Here is a 16699-nt window from a genome sequence, read left to right as displayed (position 1 = left end):
TTGGAACGTTATAGAGGAGTTAAGAAATAAATTCCACTCCAACAGTGGTTCTAGAGCTACAATGGATGATGTTATGCAGAATTGAGAGTAATAATAGTGTTAATTACAGCTACTGGAGTCAAGCTTTATAGCTTTAACCTGTTTGTAACACTTAAATCTTTACAACAGCGCCCGCTGACACTTACTGATGTTTATTGTTACTTAATGGTTACTGTGAAGTATCTTATATATCTTTAGGTGTTGTGATAACTTTAAGCTGCAGGCATGGGTTGCATAAAAGAGTTAGTCAAGTGTGTCGTAACACCAGATACTAAAAGCGTTGCATAACTCTCTTATGAAGTTTCAAGCTTTAACGTAGCTCTTATGTATACTAAAGACTGCACAATACTCTCGACTAAAGATGCTGTATCTCAAAAAGTGTAAATGATGCGTTAAGGGAGAGCTAAAGCTGTAATAGCAAGTTCGCCATTGTTTTAGTAAAGTAACCTAAAAATGTACTTGTTTGATCAATATTTATGTACAAAATACTCCATTAATAATTTTTATTTTATCATTCTATCGATGCCACGTAACTTTACTTGCCAATGGCCGACAAAAAGAACAAGTTGCTGATAAAACTTTAAGGCGTCTATTTTATTAAGCATAAGTTTTACTTTAAATCTTTAATTAATCCGGAGCGCGTTAAAATTAAGATGGAAAACATGGTATACACTTACCGTAAAATCGCAGGCGCAGCACTTTTTCACTTTTCACACGATAAAACTTCTTCTTCCTAATAAAAACTTGCGAGCAGATCGCCATTAAATGTTGCTGTGATAAGTTTTATTTTCTTTGTATCATTTATTTTATAAGTTTGATCGTTTTGGATTTCTTTGAAGCTAATACATAAAAACAGTACAAAAAGAGTTCTCAAAAAGCGGTCACATATTTAATTGAGAATGTTTTAGATATCTAGTACGCGTTAAATCGTTAACCCACTCTCTCTTATAGGTTTAACAAGTTTAAAATTCTTAACTGAGGGTTGTCTCACACCTATTGTGTTAGCTAATGATTCTATGAGAACGTAGAACCGGCTAAAGTAGTAGCTGAGGGTGAATTAACTCCCTTCTAAGTACTTCTAACCCTTAAGTAACACTGTTGTATAGGCTTCCTGACACCTTTACCTGTAAAAAGTGGGGCCTGATTCGTGGTTATAAGGGTGGTATAGAGTCCTCTACCAACCTACTACAGGTATTCTTAACACTCTTAATTCTCGAATGAGAGCATTATAACAGTGATATGTAGGCTATTTTGACGCTGTCATGTTAGTTGGGCGGGCCTTATGCCTGTTTACTACCGACGTAGTATAAAAAAACATAAGTTTTTATCACAATACGAGTAAACGATTAACTGGTTAAAAGTGGTGGTTGGCTCAAAGGTTAACTGGAAGAGATCCCTGAAAGGGATAAGTTCGCCTTTGTACAAATGATGTGTGTTCTTTTCTGTTTTATGTTTCTTTCTGTACAATAAAGTGTTTTACAGTTCATATGGTGCTACTTTACCGCACTAGTGCGAAAATTAGCATATTACGTTACTGTGTCGAACATTTAAAGGGCTATATGTACTGTAAAACGTACGATACATGTGCGAATAGGTAATTCGCAACTCGTGTCGATTTAAAACACTCCCTTCGGTCGATCGCCACTTTTTCGAATTTCCTATTTTTCGCACTTGTATCGTAATGTACTATTATTACTACTTCTACTACTACGATTGTTCACCGCCAGGTACATGCGCGGCAACCAGCCGACCGCGTGCGGGCCGGACGCGTACTGCCCGGTGTGCCCGGCGCGGCCGGACCACCACAACGACTCGCAGCTCAAAGGTACGTCGCAGTAGCGTTCTTTATAAACGTCTGTCAACTCTAACAAGCTTTTGATAAATCCCCATTTGTCACTTGGGATAGTATTTCACCTGTGCAATTTCTTGGTCCAACGTGTGTTTGCGTGTCACATTATTTCACAAATCAGTTCAGATATGCGACTTACAGGCTGGGAGAACAACTAAACATAAGAAACCATTTTTGTACAACCTGAGACTGATACGCTTAGCTCGAGCTTCACCTCACTTTTTCAATCAAAAATATGAAATTCAAGTGCAAAAAATAATATAAAAGCAATATAGGTAAAAAACTTAAGTAAGTCACCTGTTGTATGTAGTTGTGTCGTGTTCGAATAGACAATCTAGTTTAAAAGACACACACAAACAAAACAAATGTCTATTCGAACACGTCACAACTACATACAACGGGTGACTTACGTAAGTTTTTTACCTATATCTGCATACACGTCCGGGGATTAAACCCGGATCGTCTCTGTTACCACCTATTTCTGCGGCTGTTTGCCAATTGCGCCACTATAGTATATACTTAAGTCCGCGAAATTAGGCTAAGTACTTATTCTTAAGAAATCATTTGAACAAACGGCCGTCGTGACGGAAAAATCTTACACTTTTTTTGCCTAGCTCCCATCCGCCAACCGTCCGATAAGGAACTTCGTTCCAATAAATAAATATACACACAACGGGATTCGAATCCACGACTTCCAGCTTCGAAGGCAAAAGGCACTAATCATAATCAGATGTTTCTCAACATCCACAGAGGAAGTCTTCCAAAGAATATTCGACGTAGAAGTGCCGGCAGCTGAAAACTCCAATTTCGCTGAGAACATAATAGCCGACACCGAGATACCGGAGCCCGAGAAATCTGACGAAAAGCCCGAGAAAGGCAAGAAGGGGAAGAGCTTCGAGTGTCCGCAATGCGGGCGCGTGTTCCAGCACAGGTTTGTTTCGTTTCTAGGATTCTGTACCTCAAAAAACGAAACTCTCAGGATCTCTCGTATGTCTCTCTATCGGTTTGCCATAGCCTGTTAGCTCCGAAGCTTCTGGGCCAAATAAGTAAAAATTTGGTACATGTATGTAAATCTATGACCAAAAGATGAACAATGAATGATTTCTAAAATTGATTTATGAGAAAAATATGAGAATCTCAAATATATTTTTTCAAATAATTTTAAGATTAATAGGTAGAAGTTATTTAAGAAAATAAGACACTACAAATATAATAAACAGTTTAGATTGACAACATCAAATGTTATTGTCGTATCTTTAATTTATGAAGTTTTTGACCAGTAATGAAGGTTGTATATGGTTAGGAAGTATATCGATAAGTGTGATAATTGTAAAAGAAATAGAATAGAATATGTAACATAACATTTCCGACATGCCTAGTGTTTGATTTTATAAGTTATGTCATATAAAATCTGAATTGCATTTAATCATTTTTTTAAATAATATTAGCGACTCCTTTTTCTTCTCTGCTCAGATTGCCACCACTTGTCCGTACGCTAGGCATGACTACCGAAAGGGCAGCATGCATTCTGAGTGAAAAGAAACGAGCCCGTTTAAAAAACAATTTTATCCTCATACATATATAGTTCAAATTCAAACCAAGAAATTGTCACCTAGCCTATTCTATATCTAATATTGTTATTACAGAAATAGTCTGCTGTACCACGTGTTATCGCATAAGGGAAAGCAACATGTATGCCGCGAATGCAATAAAGGTTTCTACACGTCGGGCGCGCTGAAGGTAATTGCAACACTTGAGACCCCTCTCACTAAAGTTTTTATTTTGAAATTTTACGTTTTGATAAAGGGCAAACGCCATGATAAAATTCACGCAATCTAGACTAGAGATACGCAAAACGCTTCACTGAGTTGAAAAGATTGATTCATAACTCGTTCGCGGAGATATATATCACTAATTTCGCTCAGTGGATTTGTAGACTATATTGTTCACGTGTAAGATAACACACACAGTCATAAGTGCGACCAAGATGGCGAATCACGTAAACGATCCCGAATTCTTCCGAACCGCTCCGCAACATCGTCTCACTCTTTTGGCTCGGCCGGCTCATTCGAATCAGTGGGAAAGAGCGAGCAAGTAACACTGAGATTGATGAGTTATTGAGCGAGTTAAATCTTCAGTGAGTTGAAGAGTGAATGAGTTGAATCAAAGAGAATTAGAAATAATCCACCTGGATTTCCAAAGAAAACTTTGTAGCCACAGTAAATTTACTGCTATCTTTAGACACATGATTAAAACTTTTAGAGCGCCATTTGATATTTAACAAATTTAACACATATCTATGAAAAATTAAGGATCAAAGTCAAATGGCGTTCTAAAAGTTTTAATCATGTGTCTAAAGATGGAAGTAAATTTACTGTGGCTACAAAGTTTTCTTTGGAAATCCAGGTGGATTATTTCAAATTCTCTTTGATTGAACTCATTCACTCTTCAACTCACTGAAGATTTTCTTCGACAATCCGCCTCTATTTCAAATTCTCTTTGGTTCAATCAAAAGATATAGTTCGTGAACTCACTTACTCGTGAAAGACACATGTCTAAACTAGACTAGTATTTTTCATATTCGAAGAGTAGGATGACAGGTATCATCTCCATATAATTTATAACCTAAAAACGCCAAAGCTGTCAAAATTATACAGATATGATACCTATCAGTATCACCCTACTCATCGAGTTAGAAAATTATTATATATTTGGCGTTATTTGCAAGAACAGACTAATCAAGCCTTAAAAGGTTAAAATTGGCTCGAAAACTTCTAATTTTCATTTATTTTTAGTTGTATAATGTCACCCTGCATACCATAGCTATATTATTATTATAGTATAATAGAGATAGTGACATATAGAACCGAGTGATGTAACGAGCAAAATTTTAAAAAGAAGCATATTTTTCAGAGCAATCTCAATAAATAGTAAAAACCAGCTGAAAGGCCATATCTCCCATTCTTATTTCTAACGTTTCCCAGTGGCATTCAATAACAGACCTTATGCGTATGTCGTTTAGATCCACAAGCGAGTGCATAACGGCGACCGGCCCTACAAATGCGAGGAGTGCGACCGCGAGTTCCGACAGTGGAGCGACCTTAAATACCACAAGGTGTCGCTACACTCCAATCAGGTAAAATTTTTGGAGTTTATTGGAGTTTACTCCTTAAGGCCTCTTACGCACTAGCGGTTGGCCGCTTAGGCGGTTCGTTTGTGCGGGTAGCCGTCTGACGCGTTTGTTATAGCGGCTGGCCGCTATGGCGGCCAACCGCGATAAAACCGCGTTAAGCGGCTGGACCGCTCGGCGTCATTGGTCCATTGACAAAATGGACGCCGTCGAGGTAGCTTGTGTTATATATTTGTACTACCTAAAACAAGGAAAGAAAAAAAAAGATACTGGATTCATCCTTTACTAGAAACACGCAACAAATGTGGCCAGTTCACAAGTTGTTTTCAAGAACTGGAGAAGCACGATGATATTTTTCTCTGCTTTGTTATAATTAAGTGTCACGTCGTATAACTGTTAAAAAAAAAATTTTATCTGTTTATTTCATAACAAAAAACAGGCATTTTTCTAACTTAACTATTAATCTTAAATTAAAAAGATTTTTTGAGTTAAGGAGTCTATGCTAAGTGTGTAGAATTAATTTATACAGTACACTACATCTTTATATAATATTGCATAATTTTCGCATTTTAAGCATGTGTTTCTATAGATCTAACTTGCCCACATGTTCATCCTTATTCATGTTCGACCTTCTAATGAGCTTACTAATTCATATGGAAATCTATTCAATATATTTTGCTTTACTATAAAAAATACTCATCGGCGGCTCGCCGCACACTGAATCACCAGTGCGTATAGACAAGTTGGCCAAGCAGCTCTCCATTCAACCGCCGCGGTTGAAATTTTGTGGCGGTCGAGTGCGTACGATCAGAAGCGGTTGCATATTAAACTGGAAAGCGGCTAGCCGCCCCCGCGGTTAACCGCTAGTGCGCAAGAGGCCTAAGAATCGCTTTTCATAAATAAGCCTGTAGGGCTAAGATGGTCGGCTCTTTATCATTTGTCACCATGCCTGTCACGTTCTAACAAGTATGTAAGCGCGAAAGTGACGGCCATAGTGACAAGTGATAAAAATGGAGCCATGCTGCCACCGCAGGGGTATGTAAACTAAGTAAACTCTAGTCGTGCGTCGGAGCTGACACACACACTTTTTGTTTGGTAAATATTGCTATGAATTTATGACACACAAGCATATCTCTATGCCACCCAATCATGGTGGCACCCGTACGAATTACAGTTTTTGTAGTCATTTTCTAAAAATATCCAATGTAATCAATTTATATTTATAACCGACTTCTAACAAATAGATTTTTTATGTATGTTCGCCGATTTCCGGAGCCCATTAGACCAATTTCGATCATTTTTTTTGTTTGAAAGAGTAGGTTTTCTAGTTGGTCCCAGCCAGGATCTGATGTTGGGTTCCTAAAGAACAGGGGGGATTTCAAATATTATAGGCTCATCTATAGTGATTTGTGGATTTTTAATTATAACTCGCGCATAAGAAAAAAAACATTTATTCAGGATCAGGACCTTTACAATATTATTTAGGACTTAATAACACCTTATAAAATTATAAACATGTAATTTAAAAAGCGTCACAAACTTTTTTCGGATACCTTGACGCTGGTTTTCCATGGCAGAAAGCACTATTAAGTGAAGTGGAACTGTTTTCTTCATACCTAAGAAGACCACAAAATGATAGCATGTTAGTGTATTTTGGAAGTCCGTTCTTTTTTTTATTGAATCAAGCGTTACTTTGCAGACATCCATATTAATTAACTGTTAATAAGGCATAATGGTTTCAGGCAATTTATGCAAAATTGAACCCTAAGCTATTACTTTGAAATAAAGTTCAAAATCAGGTGGGAAATATATTCCCTCTGCCTTATAAATGATTAAGAGAATTAGTTGCTTTGCTATTCTGTATATTTATTGATTTTATTTTATTATACTTACTTTTTCCATCCAATCAATGTTACCGGCTTCCCACTGCGAAAAGAAATTAATAGGGACGCCAATAAATACGTATAACAAACCAGCACCAAAAGTTAATTTGTATAAATATACAAGTTACGTCTTTACCTTTAAATGTCATCGTTTTACAGAAACATTTCAAGTGCGAATTCTGCAGCAAAGAATTCGCTCGCAAATATTCGCTGAGCGTCCACCGGCGAATCCACACGGGCGAGCGCAACTACAAATGCGAGTATTGTAACAAAAGCTTCCGCGCCTCCTCCTACCGGCTCTCGCACATGCGGACTCACACAGGTCAGTTATCTTTTTATTTATTTAGCTGTATTTAACCCTAATTAATACACGTTTACAGTACGCATGGTACTACTTTCCCGCACGCGTGCGGGAATGAGCATTTTCCGTGCATACGTCGAAAGAGCCATATTTACTGTAAAACGTTGGACGGTACACGTGGGAATAGGTAATTCGCAACTCGTGTCGATTTAAAACACTCCCTTCGGCCGTGTTTTAATTTATCGCCATTCGTTGCGAGTTTCCTATTTTCTGCACTTGTAAATAACTAATTCTATAGAGATAACACGGTAATACGGTAATTCTAACTGGAGTAGCAGAGAAAGCGCTTTTATACGTTGTCCTTGCTGTAGTCTCACTTACGCTACCTGGTATCCACGACATGCGACAGCACTGCAACGCCGCAACATGCAACATGCCGGTCGTAACATGCGGCTCCTGTACACATCGTATAGATAGAGTATTTGACTACTAATCAAATCATCTTTATTCGAACTGTCAGTATGATTTGCTAGTTCATGCAAAGAAAATATCAGATCACAATATAAGTACAATATGGTACTTCCGAGAACTAGCACCTCAATATATAAACAAAGTACGTTCATATCTGCTATTAATGTCTTCAACCATCTGCCAAACGAAATAAAAACCGGCCAAGAGCATGTCGGGCCACGCTCAGGGTAGGGTTCCGTAGTTACTCTTCCGTCACAATAAGCTAAACTGGAGCTTAAAGTGTAGTAAATGGACCCTTTCACCCGAGTTAAACAAATAGGCAAATTTGCATAATCAGTACCTAATTAAAGTAAGTCTTTTTACTATGAAGGGAAAACTTTTTGCGATAACTCAAAAACAGCTAAACTGATCATGTCCGCTATAGTTTTCATTTAATGTCTTTCTTAAGCTCTACTTTCACAATTTTTTTCATATTTTTTAGACCTATGGTTCAAAAGTTAGAGGGGGGGGGACACATTTTTTTTTTCTTTCGGAGCGATTATCTCCGAATACATTCACTTTATCAAAAAATGTTTCTTGAAAACCCCTATTAGTTTTGAAAGACCTTTCCAACGATACCCCACACTCTAGGATTGAAGCGAAAAAAAAAATTCACCCCCACTTTATGTGTAGGGGAGGTACCCTAAAAAAAATTAAATTTTTAGATTTTATTGCACGACTTTGTCGGCTTTATTGATTTATATATCCATGCCAAATTTCAGCTTTCTAGCACTAACGACCACGGAGCAAAACCTCGGACAGACAGACAGACAGACAGACAGACAGACAGACAGACAGACAGACAGACAGACAGACAGACGGACATGGCGAAACTATAAGGGTTCCGTTTTATGCCATTTGGCTACGGAACCCTAAAAAGCCTCGAAGGAAATACTTTTAAAAGATGCTTAAAAAACTTTTTAATAGACAAAGTTTTCTATAATTTAAAAGAATTTTATAACTATGTAAACCTAAATGTATATTAAAATATAGTTTAAGATAAAATACTAAAACCAAGTTTAAGTTAAAAATAATTGTATACCCGAGAAGGGTAAAACTGTTGATACTCATCAAAAAATGTACCTAAGTCATATTCTTGTACCTACACAGTTTGCACAATAAATATTTCTGATTCTGATTCTAGTATAATGCACTGACCTGACTGACCGACGTTAACACATGGATAGAAAATAATGACCTTAAAATTAATATAAACAAAACTTTATTACTACAATTCCATTCATATAACTCAAATCCACGATTGGTATAGATCGTGTCATTCTCGGAGACGCGCGATTGACGCGTATTGTCATGTTATGAATCTAACCAGATTTGACAAATTTGCGCGTCATCGTGGATGACATGAACATAGAACTTACGATATATGTGTAGCTAAAAGTGTATATAAATGTACATAAATAGACTCTGTATCTTTAGGTAATGAAATAAAAGTAAACAAAATCAACCCTTAAATGGCTACTTAAGCAAGTTGAAAATAATACATGATCAAATAATGTAAAGTCGGGTCGTACAGTTACAGATCCAGACGGTTTTGTATTTGGTTGGTTAACCAATAAATGTTATAACTACCCGAAAAATTACAAGTTGTTTGTTTACTTTTATTTAAATACCTAAAGATACAGAGTATAGGCATTAAAATAATTGTGCGATTCTATTACGAAACTCACTTCGTTCGTTTCATAAACCCACACTAGTATTTTGATACCTTTCATTATGGAGTAGTCACATGACTCTCCTCTCTACGTTGACCGGCGCCAACTAAAACTGCAAACATGGCGACAGAAGTGTCCGGCTCTTCGGCTCCGGGTTCATGTGTTCGATCACTCTCTATACCAACATCACACCAAACTTGAAATTTAATCTATCGATCAAATCCATATTATCGTATTTTTATTCTAACTGTAAGCAAATCTAAATTCAATATTTACCTAATACCTACTCATAAATGTAGAACAATTTTGTTAAAATTCTTCAGATACGGAAGAGCGGTACCTCCTGGCATATTAAAGCTTAAAAGGAGGTTACAATTACTAACTTTATAATGGTTGTTGTAAAAGTAAAATAGACTTTTTTTTTAAAGTGAAAACTTCTTTAGCGGCGCTGTGCACTTTTTGTGATGGGGAAAAAATGTTAAACTCGCGATAGGTCACGTGACCGACAGATTCGACAAATTGAAAATTCGTAAGACCTGACCTGATCGAAAAACTCCATAATGGTTCTAGTAATGATGATGGTGTAAGAGTCGTTGAAATTATAAATGGAAGTTAATTGTTCTGAGAGATAAACTTTTTAATGTTAAATAATTATAATAGTTCTGAAGTGTTACATTTTTAATGTAATATAAATTGTCATGTTTGTGTACGATAGCGCAATAAATGAATATTGTATTTTATCTCATAAATGATAGTACTTTTATTCTGATCATCAAAGCAATTCGTGCAAAATTATTCCCTAACCATTCCAAAATATCAAAAATGCACAACGTTAATATTCAAGTTTTCACTTCTGCCGGCACTCCCGGAGTGCAACCCGTTTTTTATGAATTACGAACTAGTCGCTACAGACTACTCTTGTTTCAGGCGACAAACCGTTTAAATGCTCCACGTGCGGTAAGTGCTTCCGCGTGGCCGGCGACCTGCGGCGCCACGCCCTCACACACGATAAGCTCACCCGCGACAAACAACCACGCGTCAAGCACGAACCCGACAAATCACCCAAAAAAGACAAGAAAGACAAAGAACACAAGAAGAAAACACCCGCCAGTGCTGGAAACACCACCAAACTACCCATCCTCAAAAGCATCCTGGATAAAAAATCACCCAAATGTAAAAAGAAAATCGGCGCCCCCAACGTCACGGTCGATCCCGAAAAAGAACAGTTCAAAATCAATAACGAATTCACTAACAACGTGGAAGTATTCGACAGTAGAAATTACAAGTTTAAAGAGATATACGTGAGCAAAGAGGAGCAACTGAGACAGTATGAGTTAGAAGAAAGGTTACCCGATGAGAGGAATTTTGCCGTGCTCAAACCTATGTTCAGACCGAATGAGGCTATAGAACCGGAGAAGGTGTATGACAGGAGTGAGAATACGGATGGCAAAATGGCCGTTTTCACGCAAGTAGAAAAGAAGGAATATGGAGGCTCGATAGTGTCAAATACGCAGGTCACTCTAGCTGATATTAATAGACATTTAGAGAGGGAGACGAGGGAAGTAAGAAGCGAAAGTCTGAACGGCGAAGCGATAGAGAATGGAATACTTGAGAGGTTAGCGGCTCTGTACAATATACCTGCGGTATGAGAAATGTGTGTCCTTCGAACAAATTTAGTACTTATCTGATTGCATATGAGCCTCCGAGATCGAGCATGGAATTATAAGCTATTTTTCCGACCAACTATTATACTTTTCAAGTAGTCCATAACTAAAATCGGCAGAAAAAAACGTGAATTATGAAGTCTCAGTATGCAATAATCTACATCTTCTTTAAATGGGTTTTACCAAAGAGAATTTGAAATATCGGTGCATTGTCAAAGAAAACTTTGTAGCTACAGTAAATTTACTGCTATCTTTCGACACATGATTAAAATTCGCTCGAAACGATTCCGCTGTACCTTTGGCCTATGCTCTATTAGATGGCGCCACTTTTTGATATTTTACAAATTTAACACATATCAGTAAAAGAATAAGCATCAAAATGGAATGGCGTCCTAAAAGTTTTAATCATGTGTCGAAAGATGGCAGTAAATTTACTGTGGCTACATAGTTTACTTTGACAATCCACCTATATTTCAAATTCTCTTTGGTGTTATTTACTTATTTAAAAATAGTTAAAGCGTAGTCTTTACTGCAATCTTTTTAGTGTATTGTAATAAACACAAAATAATAATGATAATATTCCTTTAATTATGCAATAATATATTGAAGGAATACGCGAAAAGTGCAATTGATATAGTAATGAACCACTTGTATCTGCATGGAAGGACCAAACTTAGTGAAATTTACTTTTTTTTATTTAAGCTTTATATTTACTAAATAAAATTATACTATAGAAATACGACCCGATATGTACCTATTGTATTTAAATGTACAGTTTAAAAGCATACTACATAAATATAAGTGTTGATAATGGTGACATTTACATATAGTGACTACTTTCAAACAAAAGGGATGCGTCTATTCTAGATGCGAAATAAATAAAGAACCTTTCCGAAAATTATAATTATTTTATAATTAAACACATGATGATCCTATTATAAGCCATTATTATACACTGTATCATTAGGTATTTAAATAAAAGTAAACAAAATCTACCCTCAAATGGCTCCTTAAGCCAGTTGAGGGTAGATGAAAACATTACATGATCAAATAATGTAGGTTAAAGTCAGGTTGTTCAGTGACAGATCCAGGCGGTTTTGTATTTGGTTGGTTAAACAGTAAATGTTATAACTACACGAAAATGTACAAATTGTTTGTTTACTTTTATTTAAATACCTAAAGATACAGAGTATAGACATGTGTGTGTGTAAAAAGAATATTGCCAATCTCCATAGAAAATTCAAGTCCTGCAAGCTTTTCTGTTCTGTATGATAATATTAATACTATTCCTAATTTTGTGGTGATGGCTGAATGGGAAGTTTTATAGGTAAAATTTGTCTTTTGCGGAAAGGTTTTTAATGTGCATATGAATTTGATCCCCCTACAAATGGGCATTATATAAGTGTAAATTTGAAATCAAGGGATCGTTGGTTGATGTTTAAGTATTACAAATAAAATCTTAATCAATAATAGGGATTTTGTGTTCCTGCACATGCAGCGACAAAGTGTAGTAGTGCCATCGTAAACGTCTAATCACTATAAAAAACGTTTGTAATGGCATTTTCATACAAAGTTAGGTTGGACGGAATCTAGCAATAATTTATTTTTGTTATGAAAGTAGTAGGCTAAGAGTTAGCCCCGGAAAATGGTTAGGGATTCTGAGAGCAATTAAACCTGCCAAGGAAGTTTGCTGTATTATCCTTATTGCTAGATCCAGACATCTGGCAGCTTTTCCTTGGAATCTACCTGTGACTTCCAGATGTCAGAGTGACAGACCGTACGTGAAAAGTGCGATATTGCCTCATTCGTCTCTACGAAGGCAAATCCAATATTTTATCATTGGAATACAACATAGAGCATTATTGCGAAAAAAACCGGAGGCGACAGCAATTAATAACGATAGTCGTAAGTTGGCACTTGTTATACCCCAACAGAAAGACTTGACAATGTTATTTCCTAATTCAATACGTATGTACATACTTCCCTTTAATACTAAACAGAACCCGGAGCTCTAATACTTGCATCATTCAAGTGTCCTGCATTCTTTGACCTCCACTGATGAACACCTGCCAGACGCTCGGGTCTAGTAATAATGATAGTATAAAAAACTTGTTATACTTACTCCATTCCAGATAGGATTAGACAGAAGGAGAAGTGGTTTTTTATAGTGCAATTTCTACGATGACATTCAATAAGTATTTCTCAATTATACGCTCCAGACCTAGTTCAGTAGGTGTAAATAAAATATCCAAGATATATTTCCACCCTATTTATCCACAAACATTTTAGTTAAACTTTTAGCAACTTTCAATATTCTTTGTAATTGTAGCTTACAATAAATTTTCGGCATAAAACACTTAAGGAGGAAGATGTCAACAACGATCAATGTCAATATGTTGTATTCGTTTTTTTTGTACGTTGGTGGCAAACAAGCATACGGCCCGCCTGCTGGTAAGCAGTCTCCGTAATCTATGGACACCTGCAACTCCATCTTACATGCGCGTTGCCGACCCTAACACTCCGCACGTTCGTTAAACTCTGGCAGCCTTACGTTGTATCGAAATCGAAGTTTTTTGCTGTACTACACCTTCACAGAAAATGTTAACAGGAATGAAGTGTCTGATTTTGCGATCTTAGCTTGATTGATTATGTCGTTATTCGTTATAACATCAAGTCTTAAAAATAAAGCATATTGCGATTGCGAACGCTACGTTTTGCCGCTAGGCGTATGAATTTGTTTATTATAAACTCAATTAGACATGCACAGGTCTAAGGTATTCATACTTCATTAGTCAAATCAGTTACCAAAATAATAAATCACTTCAGTAAGACTTGTTTCCTTTTCCGATTACTAGTCTCAAAAACGTTAACCATATTTCAGGGCTAGCTCTCCGTCTATAACATAGCATCACACAATATACTGTGGGACTGTACACATACACATAGCATAATAAAATGACCAAATTGGTATTGATCAATTGAAGAGTGTAAATATTATGTTTAATTAAATTATGTTTGCTTTTATATTTAAAATAGGTAATCCGCCATTAAGCCGTTAAAAAACTTACTATATGACTCGCGACTGTTTTTTCATGCCGTCCCTTTCGTTTGACGTTTTGAGGTAAGAGATAACGCTGAAATGAATCGCATAGTTAGTAATTTGTTTCTTAATAAAACAATGAGGCAGGTTTGCGAGAAAATAAAATGGGGAGTTTTTTTCAAGCATTGTAAATATTTTTACATAAATTTTGTTATCATCTACCTATTGTTAATTTTCTTATATAATTGTGTAAAAATGACTGATAGCTGTATAAATTAGTTTATAAATAATAATATTTAAATGTCAGCTCTAGTTAATAGGCACCTACTGTAATATATCTAATATGATAATCCTAGAAAACGAGACCTTTTATGTGATCTTTCCCCGGCTCAAAAAGTTTAAGGAGATATACTATTTTTAAACTACGCACCCCTCCGTAGCACTTACGTTCACATCTAAAGCAATTTGTACACCCAACGTATACAAATAAAGGTCATTACTTTTGCCTTTTCCCTTTTGTAAATTAGTCAAATAAGTAATACAGCATTTCAGTAAAAGCAAGTATGTAAAACTACAAAATAAAATACAATACAGACAATCAATACCTATAAGTACATGAAAAAAAATACAAGTTAAACATTGGATTTGGACGACGACGTAACAGCATCTCTCGCAGCGTTTATGTGAAAGGGTTATATTTAAATCAAATAATTTGCAAAAAAAAAACTTTCTTTTACAATTTCACGACAATAAAAATGCAAGTTGTCTTAATAAATATGTATTATTCTATAACTATAACTTTTTAATATTATATTTGACACGTTTTCTGGAAGAAATACGTACATATTTATAAGATTTGATGTAAAATTATTATTTTCATGAAAAAATGCGTCCCACCGAATTTCGTGTGCCGGTATCTTCTCGGGGCTGTAGGGTTAGAACCGGTGGTAGTTTTTGACATAAATGTATCGTAACATACATCATAAGGGCATTGTAATATGCCTACTTGAATAATAAACTACCTTTATACCTGAATTGAAGAATAAATACTTGCACTTTCACTTATATGTGTGTTACGTTTAGAATTAGTCCAAGAAATTCTATGAAATTATGACGTTTAAAGTTTGCACATTCTATTAGCTTGGTCTAACAATTACTTTGGACGCAGACGAAGGTTTTCTGGGGACGGACGCGTAGTTTAAAAATGGTTTATCTCTGTACTCTGTTCACATTGATAGAAAACTGGATCCTCGCGAAGTTATCTTTACTAAAAGGTTACTGGTATAATATCAAATTGTACTAAAAATTCGAGTAACTAATTAGTAGGACGACGGATCGAACAATGTCTTTCGCACTAGTCCTCAAAAATCAAAATGCTAGGGGCTTTACCGTTTTGGATTGATTTTTCACGATTAATTTTATATTAAACACAGAAACGTCTGTAAACGATATAAATAAATAAAAGAAAAATGGAAGAATTCCATCTCGGGCGAAGTTCGAACTCGCGACTCCGAGATACCAACCCGCCGCTCTACTAACCGGGCTACCGATGATTACTCGGTGACAGCTAGAGCGTGGTGTTGAGCTTATCAACAGCGAGCTGCGGGCCTACCGCGAAAACAGAAATTCGCAAATTGCGGGGATCTTTCTCTTTTACTCCAATGAAAGCGTAATTAGAGTGACAGAGAAAAATTCCCGCAATTTGTGAACTTCGATTTTCGAGGTTATAGCCCTAGTATCCCGGAGTCGCGAGTTCGTAACCCACCCGGGACCATTTTTGTTCTTTTTTCCTTTGTTTCGAAGCATTTTCACGACGTATAAAATTACTGTTGAAAACCATGTGATAGCATTAGACTGGGTCTTTTCTTTCTTTCTTTCTATGTAAAAGGTTATTATATAGGTAAATTCCCAGGCGTGAATAATTTATGTACCTTACCCACTAAAACTTGAAAACTGTATTATACTATTGTACATTTTTGTAATTTATATGTAATATTAGGTACAAAAAGAATAAACAGGATTTCTATTATGTACTTGTTTTAATAAGGGACCTAATTACCTACCAGAGTTACATGCGCGTTGCCGACCCTCTCCGCACCCTCGTTGAACTTTGGTAAGGCAAGGCCTATCACTATGTTCTTAGTTTAATTGCTGATACCTAACCGCGAAAATCGAAGTTCGTCAATAGCGGGCATTTTTCTCTGTCACTCTAATTACGTCTTAGTGAGCGTAAAAGAGAAAGATCCCCGCAATGTGCGAATTTCGGTTTTCGCCCCCTGACCCCTAGCTTACGGAAACCGCTAACTTAGTTGTTGGTGAATTTTTAATACATTTTCATCACACTTGCTCGGAAAAGTTCTTATTTCATGCAGGTGTACTGAAGGACAAAGGCCTGTTTTGTTCCCGCGGGAGTTATGGATTGTGAAAAAAAGTTATAACTCTCTAGGGAGTTATAGATTTTTTTAAATACACTTTTTCATACAAACCATTTAGCATAAATTAATTTTACTACAATACAATACAATACAAATATACTTTATTGCACACCTCAATACAGAAACAGTACAAATAATACAACACATAAAGAAGAGGTAAACAACAGGCGGTCTT

General features: G+C 36.2%; 1 protein-coding gene across 1 annotated transcript in view; it reads left to right on the top strand.

Annotated features, from left to right (window-relative positions):
- LOC133517462 (protein suppressor of hairy wing-like) overlaps positions 1–16118 on the top strand; it is a 30666-nt gene extending 14548 nt beyond the window's left edge. The window contains exons 11-16 of the mRNA XM_061850794.1: positions 1767–1864; positions 2639–2819; positions 3535–3628; positions 4911–5024; positions 7061–7223; positions 10313–16118. Coding sequence (XP_061706778.1) covers positions 1767–1864; positions 2639–2819; positions 3535–3628; positions 4911–5024; positions 7061–7223; positions 10313–11034 — 1372 coding nt within the window. The 3' untranslated portion in view covers positions 11035–16118. The remainder of the gene's footprint in view (positions 1–1766; positions 1865–2638; positions 2820–3534; positions 3629–4910; positions 5025–7060; positions 7224–10312) is intronic.
- The last annotated feature ends 581 nt before the right edge of the window (positions 16119–16699 follow it).

Source organism: Cydia pomonella, chromosome 4 (assembly GCF_033807575.1).
Source record: "Cydia pomonella isolate Wapato2018A chromosome 4, ilCydPomo1, whole genome shotgun sequence".
Lineage (NCBI taxonomy): Eukaryota > Metazoa > Arthropoda > Insecta > Lepidoptera > Tortricidae > Cydia > Cydia pomonella.
The sequence above is the reverse complement of the archived record's forward strand: the minus strand, read 5'-3'. Positions and strand labels throughout refer to the sequence as shown.